Source organism: Ochlerotatus camptorhynchus, unplaced genomic scaffold (genome assembly GCF_037179485.1).
Source record: "Ochlerotatus camptorhynchus isolate MF236.1 unplaced genomic scaffold, CSIRO-AGI_Acam_v1.1 ptg000094l, whole genome shotgun sequence".
Lineage (NCBI taxonomy): Eukaryota > Metazoa > Arthropoda > Insecta > Diptera > Culicidae > Ochlerotatus > Ochlerotatus camptorhynchus.
This window is the reverse complement of record NW_027040584.1, coordinates 6,440,877-6,468,011: the sequence shown is the minus strand read 5'-3', so window position 1 is coordinate 6,468,011 and position 27,135 is coordinate 6,440,877. Positions and strand designations below refer to the sequence as shown.

The window sequence follows — 27,135 nt, the reverse complement described above, 5'->3', positions numbered from 1 at the left end:
ATCGAACCCAGCCACCTCCAGCATGGTCTTGCTTTGTAGCTGCGCCTTTACCGACTGAGCTAAGGGAGGCCCCAATAAATTGATATGAATTTCATAGATTTGCCTTATGAAAAATAATCAAACGGAGCAGACTGGAACCGAATCATGGACGTTGAGATTATGGGTCCTGTGTCTAGATCACTCGTCTGTCAACGCTTGAGTAAATGAAAAGGCTAAAGGCGTATAGACCTTTTTGACGTTTAATCATCTTTGTCTATCTAGCACCCATGGATGAATGGACGGTTGTTTCCCCACTAATCTGTTTCCCTCTTGCTCGCACTCGTTCGCTTTAAATGGTACAGTAGTGTGCGCCGATTAAACGTCAAAAAGCTCTATAGGAGCTACTTTAGGTTAGACGAAAATCTTTCATAAGTCGTGCTTATGAAATTCATATGTGTCGTTAATAAGTCGAGCCTTATGAAATTCTGTAGTCTATCTGCCTCAGTGTATGCCAGCCTCGGATCGTCATTCGTAACGTTCCTCGTACATACAACAAGCAGTCCGTCAAACTGCCGATTCGTTGCAGCTGTCTTTGATTTTTTATTCGTATGTCGTGAGACCGTTACTACACTATCAGTGTGACGCCGAAGCTCGTTCGGTTGCTATCACGTTCGTGCTGCCCATTGCAAAATTTGCATCCGATATTTTTTTAAAATTGAGCAGATCAGACATTCCGACATCCCGGCGAAAAAAATAAGCCTACTCGACACCAACCTGACTTCTACCAAACCCCAACCCGATGTTGGCCCAACATTGACCCGACATAAACACAGAATTGACAAGACATCGGCACGATATTTGGCCTACGTCGATCATAAATTGACCTTGCATTGATCCAACATCGGGCCGACATGTCTGTTCGGGATCATGGGGTAAGCTGAGGGATGTCGTCGGTTTGTGAAGGCTGTCATGGTGACAGAAACATTGAAAACATGGTCATAAAGAAATGTATAAATACAGCCAATTCGGTTCACCACGTATGGTGATTTTAGCAAAGCGGGTATAGATGCGACTGTTCTAATACAGCTTTCATTCGTTCGTGCGTGCGTTGTTGCCAATACACTTCGAATTCAGATCTGAACGTACGGTAGCAAGCGGTAGTAAAGCACACAAAGCAACAGTCAATTCAGGTATAAACTAATTGTCGCGAGAAGGCACGACCCATAGAGTTTGGTAAATTTTCTATTTCAAAATAAATATTGGACTGAAATTATACTTCACAATTCAGAATGATTTTTACATAAAAAATCAACTTCAATTCAAACAAAAACAGGAATTTCTATCACACTATCACAGATTCCAAAATCTGTAAACAAATTAAACATTAAATGAAAAAAAAAGCTGTTAAATCATAAAAAAAAGTTTCACAACTGTAAGGAAACTGGAGGTAAAATTAACCTTTGGGGTTTTTTTTAGTGAAACACCATAACATTCCGTAAATTTAAAAGGCTATCCCTCCACGATGCCTCCATTGAAAGGCCTGTGTGCTAAATTGATGATCAATATGCACTTCATCCGTAACATTTTTCATTCAACTTTTTGTTATTTTGATTAAAACCTGAGCTAAAGATCGTTTTTTAATTAATAAATTTTTTACATGATTTGTAGTCTCTTAATAATCTTCTCTGAAAATGTTTGGCTTTGGTAAAGCAGTTCAAAAGTTACAGCTATATTTGTATGTGCAATTCTAACCGTGCACAGGTTTTATTATATTCCTAGTAAAGTTCTCCTTGGCTCGACTGGCACTTTATGCCTGCTTTCATCAGTAATTCTTCAAATACTTTCACAGCTGTTAACTGTAAGCTAACTTGAATACCCATACGACAAATTTGCCATGAATATAATATAATATAGGTTAATGTCCCTAACGTCTGCCTAAATGTCATCAAAATTGGATCCAAGCTTATGTTTAGAAGTTAGAGATGAACTAGCCTAAGGCTAAAAATCTCTTTAATAAAGCATTAAAAAAAAACATATATGTTTAGAAGTGGGACGGTTTAGTTCAATTTTTAATTACGATAAATATTTGAGCCATTTTCCCTTGTTTGATATCATTACAGCCTATATATAATGCAATATCATATAGAATCATTATACCAAACGATTTTAAATTGCCTTACTACTTGACTAGCCTATTGGTCCCAAGCAAATCGATTAACGTATCCCATTCTAGCTAAAATTCCAGTACTACACTATGTTTGTTTTGATTTGCTATGGAAATTTGACAGATAAAATGAGGGGTTCGTGGATTTTCATATGTTTCGAGGGGTCCATCGAATAGCTTGGGATTGAAGATAATACCAGAGCTGAGCCAAAAAGTTGAACACGTTTCTTCGGGACCTTCTAGTTACCTATATGATTATATTACGTTCATATTGTAGCATGGCTATCTTGGTACACGGGAAAAAATCCGATCTCCGAAATGAGAAAAATAACTCATGATTTCATGAACAAAGCGTATTTTCCTGTTATGAAAATACACCATGAATAATATTCATGATATCATGAGCTATGTTTGCGTAACGCACTCAAGATTACCGAGTTAAAACCATGAACTAAATTCATGAATTTATCTTCTAGATTTTAACCATCATATGTAAAAAAAATAAAATAAAATAAAGCAACAGGCTGGATTCGAACCAAGAACCTTACGATCATTAAACCCATACGTTGATCACTAGACTATCAGGAAGGCAAAACGCGTATAAGAGATACCTATGTAGTGCGGTAAACATGGTTTTCCAGGTAATGCTTGAAGTGGTCATGATTCCGCTGCATTATGAAATCATGAATGGCATGTCTTTTGATTCCATGATTTTTTATTCATGAAAATGGCATCAGATTTTTTCCCGTGTTTGAATACATTATCGGTATATTTTACTTGAAATTACATTTATGGAAATTGATATTAAGAAAGGTTTGAATTAATCATAACATATGTACTGAACGCATATTTAAAAAGAGGACAGTTGATAATTGAATTTAGAGCATTTCCACGCCAACTTACGAATCGATAAGATGATGGCGAATTCGATATTTTGTGAATAAATCACTGCATGAAAACATAACTTCAAATCGGAATAACGTCTGAGCTAAAGTTATAGGCAAATAGATGGCTATCGCATAAAAAATACATGGTAAAAAATCCACTATTTGGTCAAAACAATCTGATTTTTATAATTTTATAAATTTTTTATGATGTGCTCCAGCCCTTTTCACAAGATAGTGCAGGTTACATCCCAGTTGCTGCAACTTATTGTGACGGAAGCGTGCCACTTGAGTTACGTTCAGAGCATATTGGTAACATGATCCGAAGGTTTGTAATATAAATTTTAAACTTTAGTACTGAGAAGCGGAGTTCTAAAATATTGAATCAGTATGTACATCACAGAAACAATTGTGCGCGAAATTCGGGGAGATATTAAGAGCTGTAGATGAAACTCTGATGGGATTCTTCTTCTCCTATGATTTGGTTAAATCTTCGATTACAACAATGGTTAGTATTATTAGAAGACGTTCGCTTGGAGAAGAACTAGAAAGCAAATTTTTACATGATCCCAGTGTAATATGATTTCTGTCGCTTTTCTAAGATTATTAGTTATGCATATTTAGGACGGTGTATGACTGTAGAACCGTGTGAATATACATTTACCGGTGTCTGTTTATTTTTGTGTAAATGATATCTATACCGTCACCTCTAGACTACGGACTTGAACGAAATTAAACATGGTTTGGGTACATGGGACTTACGCTAGAACATTTTCACGAAGCTAATAACATTGAGCGGGTGGACTTACCGGTTGGATCAGGTCTGAAAATGATCACTGACAGTGTTTCTTTGGTTGTGTTGTGTTCTGTTCTGTTTGTGTGTACGTAGAAAAACTGTTTGGTTCGTAACGATAACTGTAAAATTTGCTTTTATTCTTCACCAATTGATCTTCTAATAATCACTAAACACTGGTCTAAAGCAGTATTATTTTATATGTTGGACATATTTACATGCATAACTTATGATTGCACTATGGTAGGTAATGGGAATAAATGGATATCTACTTATAATGTATACTGTTTAAAAACCTGTATTCCTAATAAAGACTTGTTTTGGCACAGTTCCCTAAACTTTCAAATATAGTTTCAGCGCTAAACCACCACCGTTATCATTTACTGATATTGGATCTACAACTACTACTTCTATTCACGAACGGACGTGAATGTTCTTCCGTTCGACTGCGAACACTGGCACCTCGGCGCAGCGTTCCCAGATCGGTAAATACGGTTTCCACTACGGGACTGACCTGCACAGGAATGCTAAAGAATCGATCATACTGCTTTGTGGAAGAACTGCGGGGAAGAGTGCGGATTTTTTCTTGTGGCTCGATCGGTTGTTCATTTAGACATACAGGATTGGACGATTCATCAAAAATGGGGTTCAAGACAAACTGTCGCGTAGAAGAGTTTCTAGCACGGAAACTGTCTCGCTTGAAATTGCTGTGAAGCATTTCCTGTTCAAATTGAGATATGACACTTGCAGGGATATCAACCTCACTATCCGCGTTGGATGAGGCTTTCGTAAAGTAACCTAGATCTACTGAAGCCGGACGTGGAGAGGCTCGGTTCTGTCTAGGAATACTACGTGTAGATCGGAGGGACGGTGGTGGTTGAGGGGAAACCGATGTTGAAACAGAGGTTGGTCCACTTTGTGATGGAGTATGATCGTTGTTTAAGAACTTGTCCATGATGTAGGAATTGGTTGTTAGGTAATAGGATTGTTGACTCACTTTCTCGTCGTCGGTACTGTGCGTTAATTGACCCGATAGATCCGGTGTCTCCTTTCGCGATCCACAAGCACGCTTGGCGTCATTTATGTAGTAATCTCTACCGTATCTGTGTGAAAGATTCAATTGACATAGCTGAGTACTAAGGTTGTCACAATATTTCTTACCTTTGATATCGATTTGGATTGCTTCCAACCACGGATTGCAACGAACGATCCTTCTCAGCAGTATCATCATCATCCTTGGAAGCCAAGACGAGTTCAGGTTCATCAGGCACTTCCATGGTCGGGGATGTGAGCGCTCTATCTGCCAACCGATCAAAGTCAAACATACTTGATTTTCTGTTCGACTCTTCCAGCCGTTTCTGTAACACATCTGGAGAATACGGATTGTTGGCGATAGGTGAAGCGTTCCGCCATTTCAAGTGCTCACGCTCGGCAATGGATCCTAATGGTGTGATCAACTGTAATGATCGATCTTATGATTTTGTACTAGTTCCCACTTACCAGGTATAAGCTTTTCTTCCTCTCCGGAATCGTCCGTGGAACCATTGGTTGTCGTTGGAACGTGACCATTGGCCAGTTCCGATGGTTTCTGTTTCTCCGGTGCAGATTGTGCTGGAATTTGTTGGGATTGAGATGAGTCTGGTTCTTCTATCGAAATAGATGCCTCCGAGAGGAAGCTCGGCGGTTGTTGATCATTCGCGTTGTTAGTAGTATCAACAATAATGGTGAGGTTAGTGTCACTGTTGTTAGTTAAAACACAAACCGTGGCAAGCGGTATTGATAGCGAAGAAATCTCCGGATCGCATTGATTGAGTTCGTCAACTTTCTCCAGGATCTCTGGAGGTGGTGGTGGTGGAAAATCAAATGAATCATTTGGATGATAAACGGTTTCCAGCTCCTCGACAGTGGAGGTGGTCTGCCGTTCGTAGGAAACTTGTGTCAAAGCTACTGGTTCTGGTGTAGGTGTGTGCTCAACAACGATCGCTTCATTAACAGCGTGTTCTTCTGCACTTGGGGTAACCATTAATACGGCATCAACGGTGGATTGTTCTACATTTTGCGTCATCAAGCACTCGGCTTCTTCTGCTATGGGAACACTCTCTTCAACGTAGTCTATATTACGTAAAATGTGATTGTATTTTGCTGTTCTAATAGCAAATTCTTCCATAGGTGTGAGTAGTTTTCCCGAAACAGGAACGTTACCTTCATTGGGTGGAATTGCTTGTATAGGATGATCCTTGCATGGTTTGACATCACACTGGGAGGGATCCTCGTTAGCTGCACGCAGTTCTTCCTGGAAGAGCTGTAGAGCATCAAGGTTTTCAGGTGTTTGTGGCTTTACTTCTGTTTCAGTCTCAGGTGACTTTGGAGGATAAAGAATACCCTTCAGCTCCTCGCAGTATTGTCGCATCTGCTGTGTCACAATAGCGATCGGAGTAGAATGGCGTCTTTTTTCTGGAGAAGGGGTTCGGCTTAAGGAAAACAGTTGTTCTGAGTCTTGTAGCTTCAGCTGTCCGTTGGAAATAGTTGATTTTTCGTCTGTGAGAGCAGAATAAGATTCTTCCGGACTAGATGCTCTGTCGACAGATCCGGCGATGGCTTCCGTTGACGTGTCCGTCGGGCTAGATGATCCAGATTGACTTGGTAAACCGTCATTCGATTTCAGATGCTCACTGTCGGACTCATCTAATGCTTCAGTGGTACCTAGAAGAATGTCAGGCGGATTAGGCACTGAACCAGGAGTGGGACTGAGACGCTCATGATGTTCAGAGTCTGTCACGATTGCTTCGCAGGTTTGAGTTCTTTCGGGAGGCTGGTTTTGTGGATCAGAAGATTTCTCGAGGTTTTCTGAAGTTGTAGTTTCGATGTTTGAAGAGGAAATTAGTTCATCGTCAAGTTTTACAGCTGAATCAACCGAGGTAGTAGGAGCAACAACATCTGCTAATCTTTTGTCACCAGTGTATTCATGAACAGTTAAAGCGTAATTTTGCTCAAGATCAGAAGTGACTTCGTTCTTGTTCAATGGTTCGTTTGTGGTTGTAGCTTGTTCACATTGATCTGTAAGTTCATTAGATGGGTCAGTGTTCAACGTTGTTTTATTTTCTGTGCTTTTGATCGATTCAGGTTCTGTAGAGGTGAACTCAGACGTAGAAGAACTGAAGGTTGACTCCTCCGAAATGGAGTGTAAAAATGTAGCTTCGGGGTTCTTAACTTCATCATTCGAATCCACACTGAATGTTTCTAGGTTCTCACAAGGTTTCGAGATCTGTTGTTCGGAATACAAATGAGCATTCAGAACATCGGATACAATTTTTGTTTCAACGTTCTCTTCGTTTTTAGGTTTTACATCTTCTGTGTGATTCTGTTCTAAGATTATTTCTTGCGATGATAATTTCTGATCCAAATTCCGATCTGGGTCTGTTTTGGAATCGTTCTTGGATTCAGTATGAGTCACGTCAAGAGTTGGTTCAATTTCTTGTGGTTTCTTGTCTTTTTCCTGTGTTTCTGTTTCTGAATTTGACTTCTCGAATTCACTTTCTTCATTTCTATTATTTTCTTCAAAAGCTGTAGCGCAAGAATCTCTTTGACTTTTATCGCCCTTTACTTCCATCGTAAGTTGAGCTGATATTTCATCAAAGTAATATTTATTTATAGAGTCATTGCTTGGCAATGGTGCACTTTGTAAGGAAGGTGAATGCAATGAACCATCTGTTATTTGATCGCTGGCTTGTATGTCCCCCAGTAGATCAATGCATTCCAACGTCTTTATGGGACTTGATTCCAATTCCACATTTTGTAATAGAGCTGATTCTGCAGTTTCTACCGCAGTCTCAGAAACAATAACAAGTTCTTCAGTTTTGGCTTTGGTTGTTTCTAAGCATACTTCTGTAGCATGCAATAAAGTTTGTTGAGGTGTTTGTTCAGTGATTTCATCTATAAGATCTTGTTTTTGGTGATCTGATTCAACTAACTTCTCTTTCAATCCATTATGAGTTGAATCGTTAAAATCTATATCGATCAAACTTGAGTGAATTGTTGCAGATTCCGCAGCAGTTTTGTCATTTAGTTCTGGATTTTCCACATATTCGAGCAAATCAGGATCTATGATTTGCGTAGGATTTGCAATGATTGGCAAGCATTGATTCTCAGGTTGCTCGTATTCAGCTTTCAAGTCAATGACTTGTGTTTCAGTTTCATAGCTAAGCGATACGTGCAACGGTTTTTCAACGCCTTCTTCGATCAGGGTGGTTTGCTGATCCTTTGGATTTTCAATGGTTGCTTTGTCACCTGCTGATTCTGTCGTATTTGCTGTTTGTTGCTCAAGTATGGTGACTTCATCTCTTGTTTGATCTATGGTTAGCGAATTTTGCAATGATCGATCTTTTTGTTCCTTCATTTCTTCCGGACTGGAAGCATTGTTATTAAATGCTACTAAATCATGCCCCACGTAGATTCTTTCGTTTCTGTCCATATTTTCTTTCTTTTCCTCAGACTCCGGATGATGCTGTTGTTGCTGTCTCAGTTCCTTCAACTGCTCGGCAAACTCCAACTTACTCTTGTCGCATACGTAAACTGCTCCCGAAGATGCTTCGTTCAACTCTAGCAGCTCCAGGGATGGTTTCGATGTTTCGTCTGACTCTTGTCCCTCATGGCCGATGTTAATCGAACTAAATTCCTCCTCCCTGTAATGCCGACTGCTTTCTGCGGAAGAATCCAACGAATGTTGCGATGGTAGGCTATCCAACATCAAACTGTTATCGGTGTCGGCCTCTGCTGTGGTAGTCGCACTCGATTCATTCTGGGAGACGGTTTTGTAATCACTTTCATCAGCCGTAGAAGTCACACTGTCGGAAGGCGATAGGATCGAACGGAAGGCTGTTGAAGCGTTCGATTCCAGGTCTTCCTCTGAAATAGACATTAGCGGAGGTTTCATGGAGCGTTCGTAAACTTCCGTTATGTTAAGGGCGATCGGGTGTGGTGATAGCGGCTCAGCGGAAGTTGGAGGTTTGGGATCGGGTTTCCTGATGTTGTCTAGGATCGTTGTGGTTTTGCCTTCCAGGTGGGTTTGATCAGGGCTAATGCTAAGGTTAAGATTTCTGCTACGTGGATTACTAGGGTTATCTACATCTACTTCGGATACGGTTACATTGGGTTTAGTTTTGTGTTCGGTGTTATGTGGTGCTGTGTGTGATCAGTTTGTGGGGAGAGTGTATAGAGTAAGAGTGTTAGTGTGATTGCTAGAAAACATTAAGCTTTATATTTTTTCTATTTATTATTTGTTGACAATGGATAAGCTCGTGAAAGCGTGCTATAGAGGGTTAACTAGCAGGTTTTCTATCTACGTATGTAACAGTGAACTGAAATACACGCTTACCTGTTTCTATTGGGATTTCTTTTCGGTCACACTCAGCGGTTGGTCTGTCGACTGGGATTGTTCTGAAAGTTTCGAGAGAATAGTTTCATTGATTAGAACATTTTTCAGTCCTAAACACAAGCAATGTTCACGAAACCCAACAAGACAACATTGAAAGATAAAGCACAGGCACAAGCTGTTTGCTAAGCTACAAGAAGCTTGATTACGTCAATTCTAATCTCACTTACCTAGCGATACCGATTGGATATTGTACATTTCCATCGGTGTCACTGTGCTTCGGAGCATTTTGGATAAGTTCCTGCATGAGTTTGACGTCATCTGTTTCCACTTCATGTTGCTTGACTATATTATTGTTTTCTTCCACAAGTACCGATTCGGGACCGAACAGGAACGAATTCAATTCACTATCCACCAATGCCGGATTGGCAGCTTCCGTTTTCTCCGAACTGGGATCGATACTGATAAGGTCGTCTACCAGATGATTAGAAGTTTCGAGTGGAAAAGATTGTTCCTTCAGTAACAGATCATTCTTGGCTTCCGAGAGAACCGGCTCATTGGAAGCGATTGAGTTTATCGAAATTAAACTGTCCTGGACATGGTCTTCAAGTGATTGTTCTGTTTTCCTAGTGGAACTACTAGGATCTGTGGTAGTATTCTTATGGTTGCTATCTGAATCGTAGTCCTCAACATCGGATCCAGCCTCAGAAAGATCACTGACTTCATCAGCATTCTTATCGCCGATCAGAGCCTTAACTTCTTCGGTTGGAGATGGCACCAGCATGGCAATTGAAGATTCGGTTGCTTTCAGCTGTCGTTTTTTGAATAACCAATTCTCCTCCCAAGTTCCATCGGTAGTGTTTGATTTGAGGGATAGTAGATCATCCTCAGGGCCTGATCCCGACCCTGTGGTATCTGACAAATCCGGCAAAGGCACTGTATGCTTCTGGATGTAGTCACTCAGATACGACTCGTCTGATTCTGAAAGCGACCGGCCATAAAGATCCTCCTTCAACTCCTTCTGTTTGGAAAGCAACATTTCGTATATAATGGGCGTAAATTGGAAACATATTATACTACTTACATCCAACGACATCTGTCTTAGGTTGGCTTCGTTCAACAGGCTTTTACCTTAATGATTGCAAAATGAAAAGAAAACAAAACATTCTCCATTGTAAGTATATACCACTTCATGACACTAGAAAATCTGGATTTAAGAGATCCCTATAAGGAAGAAAGTTCAATAAAGCGCATCCACCTCAATAAAGGGAAGCAAGTAAAGCGTCATTGCGAAATATGCAGAACCATAACCTCAACCATCTTTAGCATTTTGCCAATCGCAGTAGCCCACGTCCTTGAAGCGTTTAAAATTTTGACCTGTTTTTTTTATTGATTGTACAAAATAACAAATCACTGCGTAGCTATAATTACATTACAACCCACGCCCATGAAAGGCAAGTTTGCGAAAGTCTCAAAATCAATCGAATTTTCTACACATGGCGAACCTCAGACGGTGACAACTTTAATGCAATTATTCTTCCCTTCCACTGTTGTCATTTGGGTTCAGTTTATGACTTCCAGACTTTGGTTATTTGGTTTACCTGTCAGGGCCAAGAGCGTCAAGTTTCGTACTTCCTAGTTTTGGTGTACCATATTGTAATTCAATAGTGAATAAGCATGTAAGTATCGTAATTAGGAGAGTATAAAATTTAAGAAGTACCGGTACCTCAACTTGTCTAATCTATAGCTAGATATGTAGTTAGCAAAAGAAAATCGAAGGGGCGCCAGCGCACGGCCTTCTACGAAAACATGATACTGAACGACGCGAAGAGGATTTACTCGCAAATTTCCTAGTCTCAGCATGCCCTGTGCAAACAATGGCCAAAGTAGGCTAATCTTTCTATCTATAGCCATGGACATAGAGTTCTTTAGATTTGCTTGGTAATCGAAATATCTTGTCTTTTTTTCCTTTCAATCAATTTCAAAACGAGAATATATACAAAGCTCTCAAAAGGCCTCAAAATGTATCCGCTGCAAACCATCAATCTGTAAGCGTATCACACCTTTGCACAACTAATAAAATTGGTTTGATTACCTCTGATCCAAATGGTGCTAGAACGTAGAATCTGGTATCTTACATGCGTTCGATGAAATCGGTAAACTCTTTGTCGGGTGTCTACAGATCAGTGTTTGTTAGTATAAGATTCATGCAATTCTAAATAATTATTCCTATTGAACCTACGAAACTTTTGCAACTTATCACATTAATATGGAACATTTTTACACTTTAAACATATTTGAACAGGACACATTTCAACAGAGGAGGACAACAATTGCCAGTGTAATTGATTTGGGAAAAAGCTTTCCCACACACTTACCAGGAACTTTGTTATGATTGATGTCGAAGGTAGTTCCGGTGGCCGGTGCTGAACCCGCCGATGTCGCTCCGGTCGTCGGAGGGCCAGCTTTGTCCACTTCCGGTTGCTGCTTCGTTGGCTGCTGCTCCACGTGTTCAAAGTTTTGCGGATTGCGGTAGTTCTCTACCACCTAGGAGAAAATATTCACACACAAAGTATAGATAGATGGTGCACAGTACTATGGCCAGCACGGTCATGATCAATTCAACCGTATTGACACAGAATTCTTCGATTCAGTATGGTTCACTGATGTGATGTTTCGCTAGGGTACAAGTTAATTAAATTCTCCTGGTGGTGTGTTCCTTGTTATCGCAGAACAAAATCTTTAGATAAAATAGCACAGGGAAAGTGGAATATCGCACTTCATAGGCTATTTTCGCGTCTGGAACTGAGGAAATGAACGTTTCAACGGCACGGAGGTAATATTTGGACTGATACGTTCCACTGGAAGGTAATGGCTCACAGTCGTCGATTTTTTTTTAAATCGAATGGGAGGAACCGCATGCGAACTGAAGGAAAACAAACTGGAAATAGGTGAGCAGAAGACGTTGCAAATGTGGTCATATGGAATCCTTAGAAGTTCAGTTTTTGTATGTTTCGTTCGGTTGCAACCACACCGAGGGGTCTACTGAAGGTGTACGACTGTCTTTTTCAATGCGTAATTATACGCAGAACATGGTATACTATGCAATTTTATTCATAGTAATTTTATGGAACACGAATTTGGTCTGCAGTGCTATTTTTTCTCTAAAGCACAAGATATATGGTTTCTGGCGACATAAAGGGTGATACGGTCAAAATTTGGTTTGCCTTGAACTGCTGCTCGCCCTTAGCAGTTTTTTTGGTCTTCTTTAGGTTCCGCTTGACAATAGCCCAGTATTTCTCAATTGGGCGGAGCTCTGGCGTGTTGGGAGGGTTCTTGTCCTTGGGAACCACCTGCACGTTGTTGGCGGCGTACCACTCCATGGCCTTTTTACCGTAATGGCAAGATGCCAAATCCGGCCAAAACAGTACGGAACAACCGTGTTTCTTCAGGAAAGGCAGCAGACGTTTATTCAAACACTCTTTCACGTAAATTTCTTGGTTGACAGTCCCGGAAGCTATGAAAATGCTGCTTTTCAAGCCACAGGTACAGATGGCTTGCCAAACCAGATATTTCTTTGCGAACTTTGACAGTTTCATGTGCTTGAAAACATCTGCTACCTTTCCCCTTCCTTTTGCCGTATAAAACTCCTGTCCCGGAAGCTGCTTGTAGTCGGCTTTGACGTAGGTTTCGTCGTCCATTACCACGCAGTCAAACTTCGTCAGCATCGTCGTGTACAGCCTCCGGGATCGCGCTTTGGCCGTCGTATTTTGTTTATCATCGCGATTTGGAGTCACTACCTTCTTGTAAGTCGATAGTCCGGCTCGTTTTTCGGCTCGATGCACGGTTGTAGACGATACACCCAGCTTATTTGCGGCATCTCGGAGAGAGAGGTTAGGGTTTCGCTTGAAACTACCGGCAACTCTCTTTGTCGTCTCAGCGGCTTCCGGTTTTCGATTTCCCCCCGATCCAGACTTCCTGGCTGTCGACAAACGTTCCCCAAACACTTTAATTACATTTGTAACGGTTGATTTGGCAACTTTTAGCGATTTTGCCAACTTTGCGTGCGAGTAGCTCGGATTTTCGCGATGCGCGAGCAAAATTTTGATACGCTGCTCTTCTTGCTTGGACGGCATTTTGACAACTGAAGAGTGAATTCCAAAATCAAAATAGGAGCAACATTCTACACACACACACCTTAAAAATGAGGGGTGTTCAGGTTTTTTTAAATGCAAAATTGAAAGAAATACGTCAAGTTGATATTGACCAAATTTTGACCGTATAACCCTTTACATAGGTTAAGTGAGCCAGTTTTTGGCCCAGGAGTTTTTTCTTCCTTTACCAAATTTGTTTCCATGCAAGGATTATATCTACACGAATAATAGCATGATAACTTATTTGAAATTTGAGTTAGGCCGCAGGGCCAAACATTGGAGAATTAGTGCAATAACTGGATCACTTATCCTAGTCCCTAGTCATAATACGATCAGGAAGCTCGTATGCAATAGCTGTGAATGTGTGTTGAAAAGAACACTAAGTCGAGACCAGGTATTTTTTAACATGAAGAGTTTTAGGAGAGATTTTTTTCTGTTTTATTTTTCGCATACGAATTCTTAAAATACTGTGTACGCTACTGGACAGCCCAAAATAGGTTCGTTATAAACAAAGGAATTATTTATCATTGGATCGTCCTAACATTTGAAATGCCAATTCAATTTCTATTGGAAAGTTAAGGCGAACAAACACGGTTCAAGATACAATTCACCTCCGATCTCGCATTTGGAGTTCAAATCGATTGAAGACCTAAATTCATCCACCTATGGTGAGATCTGACCCATCTTACCTTTTGAAATTCCGACTGATATTTTGATCAAGTCTGCATTCAGGGATGCGAAGTAACATAATTTCCCAATGATATGCGGTGTTCTTATTTCAACCGCGTTTCTAGTATTTCATCTATGAAAGTCCCTTCCTCTTTCAATTCGATCACACAAATATCGAGGCAGCAAACCGTTACCTGCTTTAAAAATGAGCACCATAGTCAAATGTACAATTCTTTGCTTCACCAATTGCTTAGCATCAAAGTTGAGAGAGTGAATCTATTACACCTCAAATCTATTACTCGCCTTATCTTAATCTTCAAGTGCTGTAATCTCGATATTTGTGTTTCATTGGCCAGAAATAAAATGGAAGGGCAAAAGAGAGAGGTGATTGATATGTATAGCTGTATTTTACTGGCAATAGTTAAATCGTTTTTCAGCCGACATAGAATTCCATACTTCTTGGCCATTTTCTTGATGAAATTGTCAATGTGAGAGTTGAACTTAGGTTTGTCATCAATAATCTCGCCAAGATATTTAATCGATTTCGCAATAATACAATAAATTTAGTTTTACTTGTATTCGATTTCAACTGATTATTTATTTTTTCCCCTCTGTTCGGGACCTAACACTACTGCGACCAGTAAATTGACCTATTGTAGTATATCCAGTGTCCTTAGTTTAGTGCATGTCGTATTACTCCATCATTATTGAGAAATGATGAAGTATTCGATTTTTTTACAGTTGCCACTCTTGCATTTATCGCAAGGATCCGACTCTAATTGAAAGGTCCCGCTATTTATACCCTTCGGAGTGTTGAAACACCCTCCAAAGGCGCGCTCCTTTGTCAGTCAAAATTGGATTCCTTAACAACAAAATTAAGGTATGACACCGATAATCACCATGCATCAGAACCCTAGTCTTAACTACTTCAAACTAGGGAACAACGAATAGAAGATTAGGAATCACATATCTATGTGATTCCTAATCTTCTATTCGTTGTTCCCTAGTTTGAAGTAGTTCATCTGAAGACAACTAACTTATTTTTTTCCTTGTTTTAAGATCATCCTCCGTGCACAAAGCCAAGTCTTTTCACTATCAACAAGGCATAAAAAGTAATAAGGACTAAGATGTGTTCCTTGGATTACTGAAAAATCCTGTTCCCCTAGTTTGAAGTAATCAGGACTAGGAATCGGTGGTACATCTTACATCCCGTAACGTACCACGAAAAGGTGATCTACCCACGTTACGGGTACTGATTATACTTCAACCATCTACTTAGAGAACGCAAATCTTCATTCAAGTGTAAAACGGCATCATCTAAATCCTTAGCTGCAATGAATAACACAGTATCATCTGCAGAAAGATTAATGTCGCAAAATCGTAAAACACGTCGCAAGTCATTAATATACATAATAAATAACAGGGGCCCTAATACATTTCCCTGGGGCACTCCAAGGTTATTCTCCACGGGACTGGAAAAAGAATCATTAAAAACAGTCTGTTAAGTTCTGTCAGACAAATAGCTTTCAAACCATTTATATGCAGTACTCGTAATTCCAAAGCGCTTGATTGATCTTAACAATAGCTCATGGCAGACCAGGAAGAACATATTCGGTTGTGTCCAGTGTGGTTCTGGGCACTTGATTTAACCACAATGCACAACATTTATCATGTGATTTAAGACGTCGTATTATGGGTTTTGACACAAGTTAGATACTGGTCACTTCCGCAGAACACTCAACACGGCCACTATTGATCTTCTTTTTGAATTATCATGTCATTTGAGATGCCACTTGATGGGTTTAACAAGTTTCAGGCTAATTATAAACTCACGTCTAATCAAACAATATGAGCTAATTAAAAGCTGAATCAGCAATTTTTAGCTAAAAACGCAAATTCAAGCCTGATTTTGCTCTTATTCAACATTCAATTTTTGTTAGTAACCCGTATTGACCGGAACATGTTCCAGCCATATCTCCCGAACCGGCTGACGGATTAAAAAAAAAGGAATAGAATATTATGAGACCACAATACCTTTCATTTCAATACCAATGAGGATCCTAGATCCTGACCGTTTCATTTTATCCATAAAGTATCTTCTGAAGATTTGTTTGCAGAATCATCTTCCACTATTTGAAAGTAACAAAAATTAGTCATGTCTTACGATGATAACAATGAAAAAACAAATTTTAATCTTTGAAGGTATGTATAGAGGAATCATGGCTTCAGTAAAAGTTGCTAAATTTTAAAAACTAGCAACTTCGATGGAAAATCCAAAATTCTTTGTCCAGTATTTTCCGAGTTATGAAGCATTTTTTTATGGTAATTCCCTTTAATTTAGTTTTACGATCATACATTTTTGGTGATTCATTTTTTTAGCACAGCAAATTATCAGAACCGCAAAAAAAAAAAACACTGTAACAGTTACTACATTTTTTTTTTCTTGAAACGTTGTGGCACATTTTTGATGAATTTTTGATAAGCATAATTAATCGCCCACGGTTTGCTAAAGGGTGATACGGTCAAAATTTGGTCAAGGGAAAACGCGTGTAAATCGGTGAAATCGTTTATTTAAAAAATCAAATTAAATTTCTTTTTCAAGTTCAATTAGTATAAAATTCAGGAAAAATATTCAGTTAGGCTTCCGCTTTTCCAAATCCGAATTGCCGGGCCTTACGCTTGACACCTGCCATCAGATTTTGTACAGCCACCTTGTCCACCTTCTTCGCCGCAGAAAGCCAGTTTGCCTTGAACTGCTGCTCGCCCTTAGCAGTTTTTTTGGTCTTCTTTAGGTTCCGCTTGACAATAGCCCAGTATTTCTCAATTGGGCGGAGCTCTGGCGTGTTGGGAGGGTTCTTGTCCTTGGGAACCACCTGCACGTTGTTGGCGGCGTACCACTCCATGGCCTTTTTACCGTAATGGCAAGATGCCAAATCCGGCCAAAACAGTACGGAACAACCGTGTTTCTTCAGGAAAGGCAGCAGACGTTTATTCAAACACTCTTTCACGTAAATTTCTTGGTTGACAGTCCCGGAAGGTATGAAAATGCTGCTTTTCAAGCCACAGGTACAGATGGCTTGCCAAACCAGATATTTCTTTGCGAACTTTGACAGTTTCATGTGCTTGAAAACATCTGCTACCTTCCCCCTTCCTTTTGCCGTATAAAACTCCTGTCCCGGAAGCTGCTTGTAGTCGGCTTTGACGTAGGTTTCGTCGTCCATTACCACGCAGTCAAACTTCGTCAGCATCGTCGTGTACAGCCTCCGGGATCGCGCTTTGGCCGTCGTATTTTGTTTATCATCGCGATTTGGAGTCACTACCTTCTTGTAAGTCGATAGTCCGGCTCGTTTTTTGGCTCGATGCACGGTTGTAGACGATACACCCAGCTTATTTGCGGCATCTCGGAGAGAGAGGTTAGGGTTTCGCTTGAAACTACCGGCAACTCTCTTTGTCGTCTCAGCGGCTTCCGGTTTTCGATTTCCCCCCGATCCAGACTTCCTGGCTGTCGACAAACGTTCCCCAAACACTTTAATTACATTTGTAACGGTTGATTTGGCAACTTTTAGCGATTTTGCCAACTTTGCGTGCGAGTAGCTCGGATTTTCGCGATGCGCGAGCAAAATTTTGATACGCTGCTCTTCTTGCTTGGACGGCATTTTGACAACTGAAGAGTGAATTCCAAAATCAAAATAGGAGCAACATTCTACACATACACACCTTCAAAATGAGGGGTGTTCAGGTTTTTTAAATGCAAAATTGAAAGAAATACGTCAAGTTGATATTGACCAAATTTTGACCGTATCACCCTTTACTCTGTTATTGCCAAACCAGCTGCAATTATACAGAGAACCAATAGACGATGCTTGGGACTAGCTTTCATCCTTAATGAGTAAAAACAGGATATTTCAAACTAGGCAATATCATTGCCAGCCACGCACGAACGCAGGTCAAGAAAAGAATGGGTAGGAATGTGTTGGAAGGCAAGAACTCCTCTGCACATCCACGAGAAATCACTAGGATGTTGGATAAAATGGTTGGGTTTACAGCAGGATTAGTTTTGGTAAATGATAAGCTGAATTGATGTCCCAACAATCCAATAACGCGAAGGAGCTTGGGGTTGAACCTACGGTTTGTGCTCAGTAAGCAAAAACGTTTGCCACCAGGCAAACGAGCTCCTTATTTTATGACACACCACTTCTATGAATCGCGGCCATCGATAATTGAAAAAAAAAAACTGTCAAATCCTACAATATGGGTCTGTTCAGAACGGAGACGACGTGTAGTGGTAGAAAATATTGCTTATTGCATCTGAAACAAGACTGCTTTAAAAATTCGAAATGTGTGATAAAAGAGCATGTTTCGGTCCAATCGTGTTGGTGTCTTCAGAGCACTTATTGCTTGCACAATAAGAAATAAGTGCATCGAAGACACCAGAATGAATACAAGGAAATTCGAACTTTTATCACACTTTCTAATAAGTGTAAAAGTTTTAGTCAAATACCCTGCAATATGGGTACTATCGAAACGGGAACTACGCGTAGTAGTCGAATATGCCTATTTTGGAATCCAAGAAGGAGGCTATCGGTTTTAGAAAAATTTACAAATCCCCTACAATATGAGTATTTTCAGAATGGGGACTTTATTATTTAGTAAGGTTTTTTAATTCCACAGTGACGGCGAAAACACCCATATTGTAGGGTATTTCACAGTTTTTTTTTATAAAACAGGCGTCTGCCATCTTGGGATCCAAATTGGTTGCAAACATAGAATTTTTTTTTCTGTACACGCCTCGATCGATTTTTTTTTCCGAAAGTACCCATATTCAACGGTATTTGAAAGTATTTCTAAAACTGATGGCCACCATCTTGATTTCCAAAATGGCATCCAGCATTGATTTGTCGACCTATACGTCGTCCCGCTTCAAAAAATACCCGAGGCCGTTAATAGCCCGATAAGGTCCCTTTTTGTAATAAATAGTACCAATATGATGACTACTAGGGCCAAACACTACGTCATGTATCCTGCACTCCCCCAGTGCATAGAGCCGATTAATTTTCAACCAGTTTAATCAAAATGGAATAACAATGAGATTTTTACAGCGCGTATAAAAAAAAGATTTTAAACACTTGTTTTTTCTAAAAACCATCATCGTTTTGAAGAATTATTTTTATTTTTTTTTGAAACGCAACTTACTATCTACCAGCGCAATTTTGATAGGAAAAAAGTATTTCAAATAAAAACTATTTCATCCTGATGAAGTTGGCGTCTATAGTGGAATACCTAAGTAAAGAAACAGAAGACGCTGAAGAAGTCTGCAAATAGTTGGTGCGTAGCAAATTAAGGTAGTGGAATTAAATTGATCTAAGTCTTCTCTCTATCCTTAAACTTTTTCATTTCCGCGCAGAAAACAAAGTCCTTATGGGTTTGAGTAACTATGCATACTCTTTTTACAAAAAAAATGGTTTAGACTACCATTTAAAAAGGGCTATTGTATACAAGCTAATTTCTAAAAAATGATAGCCCTTGATGTAGAAGCCAAAGATTTATTTTTATAAAATTTCCGACACTTAAATTTGTGATCAAACCGGTCCAACGTCAAATAAAAAAAATGCGTGAAGATTTACCGTTGAAAACATGAATACCTAGATACACATAGATAGAAAACGTGAGTACCTACATAGTCATACAAATGCATTTAATTGTTCATTTTGTCAACCGCTTGTAACGATATGTTATGTATTTCTATGTTTTGTCCGCTCTTGACACCGAAACCTTCACTGGAAAGGATTATTTTAAATGCGTTCACGTGCGCATTCAAAGAAAATCAATCATTTCCAACTTCCACTGCAATAGGGTGCCTGTCACGTTTCCTTCGTCGCGTAACATCGGAAAACCATCATACATATACGGAACAGTTTCAAATGTAAGCGATTACGAAATTGACACCCCATAACAATTGCGGCTAACCACGACTTATCGGTACCTTTCCACACGCTTAACCCGAACAAACATGCCAATGGTCAAGGGATATTCGTTCAGTTTGCTTCTATCCATATACGCTCGTGAATGGAATTATCAACTCCCACCTTCCACATTCGGCTTACGTTAGCCCAATGACCCATTTAAAATTAAAAAACAAAACTCACTCCAATGAACCATAATGATAATTGAATCAAGCTAAAAAACGAACCTACCTTATTGAGCACAGCGTTCGCCAGCAGCTGCTCGTACTTCTTGGGGCTGAAATACGGCAGATGCTCCTCCGGTCGCAATGGAAGACCGCTTTGATTAAACAGTTCTGGTAACTTGGTGACCTCATCCAGGATCTTCTGGAGCATCTTGCGTAGTTCAAAATGCGTATCGCTCGGACTAGCCGGCTCGGTTTGGCCTTCGATCATGGGTAGATCTGAAATTGCGAGAATGGGTAGAATTAGCTACTATTAGGTACACGCTAGTGACGTACAATTCTTAATGGATATGCGAGGCAATTGACCTCTACACATTTCATTCTACTTAGAGTGACGGTGCGTTGAGTTTTTGTCGTGATTCAAGAGTTGTAATTGCGCGGTGATGACATGCAAAGATGTGCTTTGAAGGTGAGTGGTTCAAGTAACGTGCAGGGAAGTTGAGTGAATTGTAAACATTAACGGGTAGGTACTAAATTAGTTAGGGAGGGAAAAAGTTGTAAATGGTGCAGAAATCTTACTAGTGGAAAAAACACAAATCATTTGTTTACGATTGAACGCTATTAGGGGTCTACATACCAAGATTTATTCTATACTTACAGTGACTGGCACAAAAAAGATCCACCCACTCAAATATAAGTTAAACGCCTATAAATGTCTATTTATCATATCAAAGCTATTTCCAAAACTTGTTTTAAGTCTGCTCTAGTATAATTTGTTAAAATTCATACCACTTTGCCAAAGAAACGAATCGCTCAGTAAAATAGCCGAAAAGTATGGGATAAGCCGTGATGCAGTTCAGAAGATCTATTTGAAGTATCAATTGCTTGGAAGTGTTGCTGATCAATCTGGAAGAGGGCAAAAACGAACAAGTGATTCTCGAACAGACACCAGTATAATCCGTGAGATTAAAAACCGCAATGGTGACGTAGGACTACGTAGTCTTATATAAGAAATCTTATTTGTTAACTGCAGCAGGAGCATGTGTTACTGATTCCGATCAATAGTGGTGTGGCTTCATCCTCTTTCTATGGATGCTTATGTGGGCTGCAGCCCGCTGCTTACAGGCAGCCTTTCGTTGTGTACTGGAACACCACCACTCACAATGTGGTGATTTAATAAACACCGTTTGATGAGACCGAATGGAATTCAACTTTGAAATCTGTGTTACGGAAATCGCTTTTGGCAGGCAATCGGTGATAATTTTAATTATCATAGCAACAGTTGCACATTCGTGCAATATTCTATATTAAAATTTTGAAAAATGACAGATGCAGTTGCGTTGGAATATTTATGATTGACTGATGATAACTTTATTGAAATTGGTCCAGGGGCAGTTGAGTTATTAACGTTCAAAATCTTTCATTATTTTGTTACATGTTCCATTTTCGGTTGTCACAAAGTGTACCTCCAAATAGAAATCACAGACGTATTCCTACGTCAAAAAGAGTGAAAGAAAGGCTAAATTTGTCGATTTCTTATCGAACCATTCGATAACGCATTGCTGAACATGCTTTGAAGAGCCATTTTGCTCGGAAGCTACCATTTATCAGCAAGGCCAACAAGAAAAAAAAAACTGCTGATCTTCTCAAGAAATCACATTAACAAGCCGCAGGAGTTCTGGAAACGTGTTGTCTGGTCGGATGAATCAAAGTTCGAGCTTTCAACAAGAAACTTTTTTTTAAATCTTTATTTAAGAGATTTTTAGCCATTGGCTAGTTCATCTCTAAAAATTCAACAAGACGTGATATCGATATTCTTTGTGAAAATTTGGAAGAGTCGTTTCAGCAGAATTACGATCCCAATCACACGGCAAATAAAACACTTACCGGTCCTGTTGCATAAAGCCCATGGAATGGCCAGCCCCAAAGCCCCAATTTGAATCCAATCAAAAATCTTTGGGCTATCCTCGAGAATTGTGTGGAGAAAACCGGTGTTAGCAACAAGCAAACATATTTTGCAGCACTGCAAAAGGCTGGGATGATTTGGGTCCTCAGCACTTCAAACACATGGTGGAAAACATGCCAAAGCGGTTGCAGTTTGTCATCGAAGCGAAGGGAAGTCACATTGACTATTAGTCATTTGTTTTGGTTTGGATTTAAAAAAAAGTGGATCTTTTTTTACGTCACGCCAACTAAAATACTATTTAACATAAATCTTATTTATTTGAAATTCTGCAATGACTTACTAATTAATACTATGAAGGCCAAATTAACCTCTGGTTTTTATTTTACGGCAATATTTTTTTGTTTAAATGTTTACATTTATTGAGGGTGAATCTTTTTTTGTGCCCGTCACTGTAATTTGGTGGTACAGAAAAGCCAACACCGTCTTCTCATATTATTATGTCGAAATTCTTTGAAGAAGATGATCAGCTAAACCAGTCCTAACTGACTTATTATGAATTATTATTATTCTAATGCCGCGGATACACTTGTATGGCAAACTATGAACATAAGCATTATTTGTATAATAAATTATGAGCACATCCATGGTCACACTTGTATAGTTGTTGTATAGTAATTCTAATTATTATACAAATCATGCTCATGCTCATAGTTTGTCATCCAAGTGTATCCGCGGCATAAGTATGATATTATTACACTATGCTAATGTTTTTACCATGAACTATAGATACTTTCAATCACATATATACATAATCATATTCATCCTCGTCACAGGATTTCAGTTTAGCCGATGACAATGGAGAATAGTTAATTTTTGTATGCAAACGAACAGTGTCTTCGAATATCGAAGAAATCATTGAGCATGCTCCAAAGTTGGCTGTCCCATCATCCCAACAAACAGAAAGCTGGATTAAAACTTATTCAGGCGAAAATAAGCTTCTTCAGCTTCTAATCAGCTAAAATTGTTTGTTGGGATGTGCCTGACGTCACATGGCCGATGAGACTATCTCAGAGAGAGAGAGCGTCATTTCTACTCAGATGAAAATGAAATTTCTAAAAACTTATGTTCCTCAGCGCTGCGCAACCTTCCTAAACATCTCTTTCAAAAAATGGCTCTCTCACTGAGCTAGTATCAGTGGCCGTGTGGAAAAAAAGGACAAATACCCAACCTCTTTGTTCGTTCGTTTTAAGTTTTAAGAATTTAGTGATAGATATTGAGATTTTGCTTGTCTTTCAGCATTTGTATATTAAAGCTTCAGAGTTGTCAGTCTTTTTGATATGTTGTGCGTGACACCCAATATCAGTGCAATTAGAAATTTAAGGATGAAACGCCAATAAATTAAGCCGCATTCAACTGGAAAATATAAGATTCTATAACATATTTGCATTCAAACTATGCAGAATTCGTAATGCTGCACCACATGAACAATGTAGTCGGAAGGTTTGTTAATTTTTGTTTGTAATTTTTATGTTAGCTAAATTTATTTCTCCCAAATCACTGAGGCTAGAAAATCATCTTGTGAAGGTTTAATACGAAAATATTCGTTCTGAAATAAATTGCTTGTACGCTACAGTCCATTGCAAGAATTGAAATTGCAGAGGAATGCAGAGAAATCGACCCTTACATTTAATGTTTATGCAATTTGTTTTGCGTATAAAGATTTATCTATAAGCAAATATTAAAATTAACAATATGGTTCACTCTTCTATTATCCCTAAGACACGATTTTTACCGAAACTAGACACGAAAGGTGACTAGTACACTGTAAATTGAACGTTTAGTAGTAGATAGCCAGTGCTGAGATTTGTCATCCATACGATATTGACAATATTGTTTTTCACATAGTCACTGACAGACTTGATCCTCAAAGTAACCTTCGCAAAATCTCATTCATTTTAGCGTAGCTTAGCTTAGCTTAGACTGACTGCACATATCAATGGTTGCTGAATGATTAATCAACTGAATGGGACTGGGAGTGACCGTCCATTCTCATTGCACAAGTTTCAGTGACTCCATATTTTGTAGATAAATAACGGCGCCGGCCACGTCCTTGCAATAAGGTGGGAGTAGGGAAGGAATATTAGAGTGACCTTTGTTGTTTGTGGGCCGTGTTTATGTCTGCACCCCAACAAAAGACACAGGATTGGAGATTTTGTTAGTAAGTTGGGTGCGTTAGATCAGAATTCACCTTGATAAGTGATACGACCATGGTTTTAAATGAATCAGTGTTATTATGCATTATACTTGGATTTTCCTGAAGCCTAAACAAAATGGTGGATCATTATAATATAAATCTGAAGACTTTCCATCATCGAAAAGCTGAAAATAAACTTAGAGCATGGGCATGAGCAAAATTTGCAGAAAACCAATTCAAAATAATTTAAATCAATAGATCCACTGTGAATGAAGGCTGAAAAAAGAGAATAATTATACAGCAATGACCCCATTTTGTCAGCTAGCAAAGTATGTGTATCTTAAACATCCATCCTGAAGGAAGAAGATATGAAATCACAATTATGTGGAGTTACTGAAAAATAACAGCCTGATGCGCGGAGAGGCTGACAGGACCGCGTCATAACTGTAATGTGAACATTAGGAAGATTTACCATCATCAAACTATTCTTGAATTAACCTGGAAGAATGCTTGTGAATAATTTTTATACAGATAAATTAAATTGATAAACTAAATGGTTCAAACAACAACTCCAGCCTGTAGAAAAGCTGAAAATAGGGCATCTTTACAATGTGGATCCTACGCTATTCCACTATCGATGGCCTGAAAGTATTCAGTCTAGATCAATAGATTTAGCTATTTGAACCAAAGCCGGAAAAGAAAGACACAATTAAATTATACGAATCACTTCCATCCTTCGTCAAAACCTCATTCATTTTAATGACAAAGATTTGCCTAGTAACAAAAAGATCAATTTCGTGCATTCTGTGTCTGTTAATTTCGTCACAAATGTAGTTTATAAAAAAAGGGTTTCTAAGTTGATGAGCATGCAGCGTGCTTCATATGATGGAAGAGGAAATGCGGTCCAATTCAATTTGCGAAGGGCATGTAAAAGGAATTGTTTATGGACGGATTCTATGCGTTCCTCGTGTAAGGTAATGTACGGATTCCATACTAGGTTACAGTAATTCAGAATTATTATCTTTATTAGGTAGGCTTTCAGCCTTGGGCTGGTTCGCCTTAATTCAGAATAGGTCTTACGTATGTAATATATAATAGTTTAATAGTGTATGGGTCTTGAAAATTATAGCTGAACCTCTTAATGAAACCCAACATACTATAAGCTTTCGTTATGATTTTATTATAATGTTCTACAAAAGTGAGTTTGGAGTCTAGGATTACACCTAGGTCCCTTACAATTTTACATTTTTTCTACTTTTTGTTTGCCTAAAATATTTCAAAAAGAGGTGTTTCTATTTTTCTGCTTAATGCATGCGTTGCATTTTTTACATTGCGTTGAATTAGACTTTTACTACACCATTAAATAAGTTGATATCATTCTGGAATTCTTCCGTGTCGCTAGAATTACTTATTTCCATGAAGAGCTTCAGAGTTCGAAAAAGTAGTGTTAATTTCTGTTCAGTATGATGCACATAAATGGAGCGTCACATATCATATAAGTTTACATTATATATCATGTAAAGTTCTGAGACATTTCATACAATGTACCAAATATTGTTTACAAAAGCCCATTGTTGTAAACAACATTGCTTACAAGTTGCTCGGATGCGTTTACAAGTAGCTAGTTTACGTGAATGAATGTTTACATCACTATTAAAATTCGAAATTTTTATTTGTGTTCATATCGAATTGGGCCTAAATGAGAACCCTGGGGCACCCTAGAGGTGACCGAAATAGGTTCTGGACCTAGATTCCACTACTATTTTTTGCAATTTAAAGAGTAATAATGGTATGTCGATTCGGTCAAATGCTTTAATGAAGTCAGTATAAAGAGCTTCCACGTGCTTGCCATTGTTCATTGCGTTAAGAATGAAGGTTACAAATTCAAGAAGATTAGAGGTAGCTGAGCGACCTTTAAAAAAGCCGTGCTGTTAGTTTGTAATTTGATTTTTTACTTGCTGACATTTTTTTCGTTTGCGAATGATTCAAAAAGTTTTGGGATCAAAGAGATAATGGCAATTCCACGATAATTACGGATGTCAGATTTCTTGCCTGATTTGAAAATACACACTTAGAAAAAAAAACATGTAAATTTAGGTGCTCTGAGAGTGACATATACGAGCATCAATTTTGACATAAATTTGAGTCATTAAAGACGCGAAATATAGCTCAATCAAACGTAGTTTTCGTCGAGGAACGAACTTATCAGTCTCGAAGCACGTAATAATGCATGAATTGTTTGTTTACGTCTCATCTTTCATGTCAAAGACGGATTCCGTCACGTGTGAAATTAGTTATTTCTAAGTGTGTAGGCACCAAATGAGACGATTTCCAAATTGGATCATGCCAATATAAACCAATTTAGCAATATTTCACATTCTGGATACGAAAAACTTCTAAGCTCCAAAAAGACGACCATGAGCAAATATAAAAATAAATCTAAAACTTTCATTTCATGTACCGGTGATTTTTTGGTACTCAAAAAATTAAGATTTGGCGGCACCGCTAAGGCATGTCCGGTAGGTTGGTTGTCTTTATTAAAGCTAGTACTTGAGATAAACTAGCCAGTTGGCTAAAAATCTCCCAAATAAAGCTATAAAAAACATCTCTAGATCCTTTGAGGTGGCGGCCAGCTCGCTACGATCAGTTATCGCTCAGCCTCTGAGACGTGCAGACGTTTTTTCTCGATTGCGCTTATCAGTGAGTCAAGCATTTTGAAATATCGTTATTCTTTCGGGTGTCGCTGTGCCGCGTCGCGTGTAGTGATCCGCGATGAGGCGAGAAAATACTTTTCGGATTGATTATTCGAACTTCCCCCTGAAGCCCTCATACGAAAAAATCCACGCGTTTTGTCGTACGGTACTTGGACTGACGAGGGACGACGTGAAGAGACT

At 39.0% G+C, this 27,135-nt stretch overlaps 1 protein-coding gene across 9 annotated transcripts in view; it reads right to left on the bottom strand.

Annotated features, from left to right (window-relative positions):
• LOC135698735 (uncharacterized) overlaps window positions 1–27,135 on the bottom strand; it is a 97,544-nt gene that overhangs the window by 8,086 nt on the left and 62,323 nt on the right. For 6 of the 9 annotated variants that reach the window (XM_065218826.1, XM_065218830.1, XM_065218832.1 and 3 more), the window contains 8 exons: window positions 20,209–20,420; window positions 11,570–11,738; window positions 10,276–10,322; window positions 9,422–10,212; window positions 9,195–9,256; window positions 5,321–9,001; window positions 4,982–5,261; window positions 4,818–4,923 (listed from right to left, as the gene is read on the bottom strand). In XM_065218826.1, coding sequence (XP_065074898.1) covers window positions 4,818–4,923; window positions 4,982–5,261; window positions 5,321–9,001; window positions 9,195–9,256; window positions 9,422–10,212; window positions 10,276–10,322; window positions 11,570–11,738; window positions 20,209–20,420 — 5,348 coding nt within the window. Of the gene's footprint in view, window positions 1–3,836; window positions 4,924–4,981; window positions 5,262–5,320; window positions 9,002–9,194; window positions 9,257–9,421; window positions 10,213–10,275; window positions 10,323–11,569; window positions 11,739–20,208; window positions 20,421–27,135 lie in introns of all 9 variants that reach the window. The other 3 variants (XR_010517499.1, XM_065218828.1, XM_065218834.1) reach the window with 3 other exon arrangements.